Source organism: Nicotiana sylvestris, chromosome 3, assembly GCF_000393655.2.
Source record: "Nicotiana sylvestris chromosome 3, ASM39365v2, whole genome shotgun sequence".
Lineage (NCBI taxonomy): Eukaryota > Viridiplantae > Streptophyta > Magnoliopsida > Solanales > Solanaceae > Nicotiana > Nicotiana sylvestris.
In genome coordinates, this window is record NC_091059.1 from 112677247 (window position 1) to 112682563 (window position 5317).

The 5317-nt window shown below is 35.1% G+C and overlaps 1 protein-coding gene across 1 annotated transcript; it reads right to left on the bottom strand.

Annotated features, from left to right (window-relative positions):
• Positions 1–2571: 2571 nt before the first annotated feature.
• On the bottom strand, positions 2572–3523 carry LOC138887848 (secreted RxLR effector protein 161-like). The gene is made up of 3 exons (XM_070169638.1): positions 3383–3523; positions 3079–3133; positions 2572–2903 (listed from the first exon to the last, which is right to left on the bottom strand). The coding sequence occupies exons 1-3, from the start codon at positions 3521–3523 to the stop codon at positions 2572–2574; spliced, it is 528 nt and encodes a 175-aa protein (XP_070025739.1).
• Positions 3524–5317: the final 1794 nt, after the last annotated feature.

The window sequence follows — 5317 nt, forward strand, 5'->3', positions numbered from 1 at the left end:
TTACTTTCAAGCCAAATCTAAAATGAAACACAACAGTAACGATATAAAATGGCTACACATGATGCCTACACCAGAGAACACATGAAGGAATTATAGGGAAATCCAATAAGCATTTGACAAAGAAACATATAGCCACTTCAACTTGGTCGCATGACCTTCAGCTTTACATTTCATACATGATTCAGGAGTCAATACGTACCTAGAATTGAAGAAAGGAATAAGAGAGCAAACAGTTAATCAACAGCAGCAGTAGAGTCAACCCAGAAACAACAACGAAGAGAAATCGAATGTCATTTGAACTAAGTTGAAACTCCAGATTCAATTATGACTCCAAACACAAAATCAACCCAAAATCAGTTTGCAAAAATACACCCAAATTCAGCTCATTCTAAGCCTCAGATGGAATCAGAAAATGCTTCAGGACTCGAAAACTTCAGAAATCAAAGAAGAGAAAAAAGTTCAATGGAACAGTGAAAACTTTAGCCATTTTGATTTTTCTGATTTTTCTCTTCCAGTCTCCTCTTCTTTGAGCCTCAAGTAACAATGCCTTTATAGGCAAGTTACTAGGGCAACAAATATCAGCTACGTTTTGCATTTTAGTCCCTCAATTACTGATTTGTCTGTCAAGTAAGGCTCTTTTTCAGCTTCTAGGAAGCTTCCTAGGCAGTTACCAATAGATTCCCTACCCCTATTTCCCCAAATTACCCCCTTAGAGCCTTGTTTTTTACTGCAGGATACCACACGGGTCAAGTTGACCCAAGGTTCAGCCCCAAGCCTAGGCTTGCGACCCGGACTTTCCTTTCCTTTGGGCTTTCAAATAACAGAAACCCAACCCAATTCAGCAATGCACAATAAACCTACCCCAAAATTCAAGCCAACAGGGGTTGCAAGCCAACTCAATTAATGATAGTCGAGTAATTTCGGAACATGTAATCTAAGCTACGAGTGATGATTTTCCTTTCTTATTTTTCCTTAAGACAACATGCTAGATTGTCATTAAAACTAAACTACCAATTCGACAACAATTTACCAAAACTATTTATTAGAAAACTTCATATCCTAGAATAAAAATCAAATAAAGATAGGAGGATATCGACTAAGAGAAAGAAAACTGAAGAGATGGAAAAGAATCAAGTGCACAAACACATATCAAACAAAATGCCTTAGAGGGGGAAACTGAATTCAAAGCACGGAGACAGAAAAAAAAGAACCCGGAAGAGACGAAGCAGAAAGACGAACAAAAAATGCGAATAAAGAAAAAGAAATTAATAGTTTAGACTTGAAATCAACGGGTAATTCTGATTTAGTCTTGAAATGGTGTAAATTGTCTATTCTTTGTCAAGAACAGACGAAGAACATCACTTCGAGATGAACCAGGCTTGGAACAAACAGGGAACTTGGAGGGGTGACCTTGCATGAGGGAACCCATCTTCGACCTCCAAAACTTCGAACCCTAGATTTACGATTCGAGAGGCTTTGGGGGGAATTTGAAAGAACTGGATGAGGATTTGAGATGAGGGGAATGAGGTGGTTATAGGGTGTGATTTTGGGAGGGATTGGAGGTGGCGCCGCTAGGCTTGGGGTGGTGAGAATTAGGGCGGCGGGTTAGGGTTTATGTTTCTGAGGAGTGAGGAAGACGAGTGAGGGGGGGTGGAAAGTGTTTGGACAGTAATATACCTAGAGACCCCGTGTTCCCAGCCGTTCGATCGAGAAACCTCGACGGCTGGGATTGAACACTTGGCTAAACGGTGTCGTTTGGACACTAGACGGGGCAGAACGGGTTGGGGCGCGGGTTTAGGCCGGTTCGAGTGAGTCTCGGGGAAAATATACTTGGGCCTGGGGAGATTGAATTAAAAACAGCCCAAATATCAGATTTTGTATTCCTTTCCAATTTCTTTTTATTTTCAAATTCTTTTAATTAATTACAAATAAAAATAAAACCTGAATAAAAAATCTTAAAACTAGATTATCCTACCAAATTAAAATGATTAACTCTAAATAATAATTACCACAACTAATTAAATACCAAATTAAAAAAAAACTCCCAAAATTCGAAACTAAAAATTTAAAATGCAAAAATAAGTTATTTTTTGTGATTTTTCCATTTTTATAAAACACTAAATTACTAATTAATTCAAGAATGTAAGATTAGATCCTAAATGCAAATGCAATGTATTTTTGTATTTTCATGAATTAAATAAAATAAACATGCACAGACAAATGCAACCAATAACAAAAAAATGCTACGAAAATCTACGAAATTGCAAATAATGGAAAAATTTATTTTCTTGAATATATGAGAATAACTCATATAGGGCAAAAATCACGTGCTCACACCGAACAGCCCCAAGAAAGCTCGTTAAACCAGAAAGTACAAAATAATGTATTCTTACCATTTTAATTTGTGTGACACTCTTATTTTTTTAGTTAATTCCAAAATGAATATTACTTTTCATTTAAAAATAATTTATTTTTAAAACAATTACTTTAACTTTAATGAATTAATTTACAATTAGACAAGTAATTAATGATTTATTAAGCCACAAATTTTAAAAGTTTATCTATTTACAATCAGATAAGTAACTGTGATTCACCAGCTTTATCCAAGGCTATGAACTCAGCCTCCATTGTAGATCGGACAATACAAGTTTGTTTGGACGATTTCCGAGATACCATTCCTCCACCAATAGTGAATATATATCCACTTGTGGACTTAGAATCAGTTGAACCGGTAATCCAATTTGCATCATAATAACCCTCAATCACTGAAGGATATTTACTGTAGTACAAAGCAAAGCCCTGGATATGTTCTAAATATCCCAAAACTCGTTTCATTGCCATCCAATGAGATTGAACTAGATTGCTCGTGTATCGACTTAATTTACTTATAGCACAAGCTATATCTGATCGTGTACAATTCATGATATACATTAGCATAGTCCAATTGTGATATGCTTTGGCCTTTGTTCTTTGCTAATGCAAGATTCACGTCAATTGGAGTGTTTGCAATTTTAAACCCTAAGTGCTTGAATTTTTCAAGTATTGTCTTAATATAATAAGATTGTGACAGTGCCATACCTTGAGGAGTCTTATGAATCTTAATCCCCAAAATTAAATCAGCAACTCCCAAATCCTTCATATCAAACTTGCTAGTTAGCATACGCTTAGTAGCATTTATGTTGGCAATGCCATTACTCATTATCAGCATATCATCCACATATAAGCAAACAATGACTATGTAATTTGGAACATTTTTAATGTACACACATTTATCACATTCATTTATCTTAAAACTATTTGACAATATTGTTTGATCAAATTTTGCATGTCATTGTTTGGGTGCTTGTTTTAGGTCGTAAATGGACTTAACAAGTCTACATACCTTCTTTTCTTTACCTGGAACCACAAACCCTTCAGGTTGTTCCATGTAGATTTCTTCCTCCAAATCTCTATTCAAGAAGGCTTTCTTAACATCCATTTGATGAATTTCAAGACCATACACTGCAGCTAATGCTACTAACATTCGTATGGACATAATTCTTGTAACTGGAGAGTATGCGTCAAAGTAGTCAAGACCTTCTCGTTGTCTATACCCTTTGACTACAAGTCTTGCCTTAAATTTATCAATAGTGCCATCATCTTTCATTTTTCTCTTAAAAATCCATTTAGAACCCAAAGGTTTATTTCTAGGAGCAAGATCAACCAATTTCTATGTATGGTTGTTCAATATGGATTCTATTTCACTATTGATTGCCTCTTTCCAAAATAATGATTCCAAAGAAGACATAGCTTCTTTAAATGTTCGAGGCTCATTTTCCAATAAGAAAGTCACAAAATCTGGTCCCAATAAAGTTGATATTCTTTGATATTTACTACATCTTGGATCCTCCTGATTAAATGTACTTTCTTTTGTTTCTTCCCGAGGTCGTTTAGATCCTTCACCAATCGACTCACATTCCTTTTTGTACGGATATATATTTTCAAAGAACTCAACATTATCTGATTCTATAACTGTATTATTATGAATGTCGGGATTTTCTGATTTATGAACCAGAAATCGATATGCTTTACTATTGGTCGCATATCCTATAAAAATACAATCAACGGATTTCGGTCCTATTTTTATCCTTTTAGGTTTAGGAACTTGCACTTTTGCCAAACACCCCCACACTTTAAAATAATTCAAGTTGGCCTTCCTTCATTTCCATTTGTCATATGAAATGGATTGTGTTTTGCTATGGGGTGCTCGACTTAGTATTCGGTTATCCGTAAGAACGACTTCCTCCCACAATTTCTGTGGCAAACCAGAACTTATCAACAATGCATTCATCATTACCTTTAATGAACGATTCTTTCTTTCCGTAATCTCATTGGATTGGGGCATGTAAGGGGCCGTTGTTTGATGAATATTTACATATTCTAAACATATTTGTTCAAAAGGAGATTCATATTCACCACCACTACCACTTCTTATCATTTTGATTTTCTTGTTAAGTTGTGTTTCAACTTCATTTTTGTATTGCTTGTAGGCGTCTATTGATTCATCTTTACTATTAAGTAAGTAAACATAGAAACATCGAGTACTATCGTCAATAAAAATTATGAAATACTTCTTTCCACCGCGAGATGGTATTGACTTCATGTCGCAAATATCTGTGTGAATTAAGTCTAAAGGATTTGAATTCCTTTTAACTGACTTATAAGGATGTTTAACATACTTAGATTAAACATATATTTGATATTTTAATTTGTCGCATTCAAACTTTGGCAATACTTCCAAGTTAATTATTTTCCGCAAGGTTGTATAATTGACATGACCCAAACGTATATGCCATAATTTATTTGACTCAAGTAAGTAAGACGAAGCTGAAATTTTATTATTATTCTTAACAACCATTACATTCAGCTTGAAAAGGCCCTCAATGAGGTAACCTTTTCCTACAAGCATTTTGTTCTTACTTATTACAACCTTATCGGATACAAAAATACACTTAAAACCATTCTTAATAAGAAGTACAACAGACACTAAATTCTTCCTAATTTTGGGAACATGAAAGACGTTGTTCAAAGTCACCACCTTGCCAGAAGTCATTTTCAGAAATATCTTCCCACATCCTTCAATTTTGGCCATTGCAGCATTTTCCATAGAAAGCGTCTCGGGGTCCAACAAGAGCATATGTAGAAAAAGCTTCCCTAACATCACAAATATGGCGAGTGGCTCCAGAATCAATCCACCACTCCTTAGGATTTCCTACTAGGTTGCATTCAGAAAGCATAACATATAAGTCATCAACATCTTCATGTTTTTCAACCATGT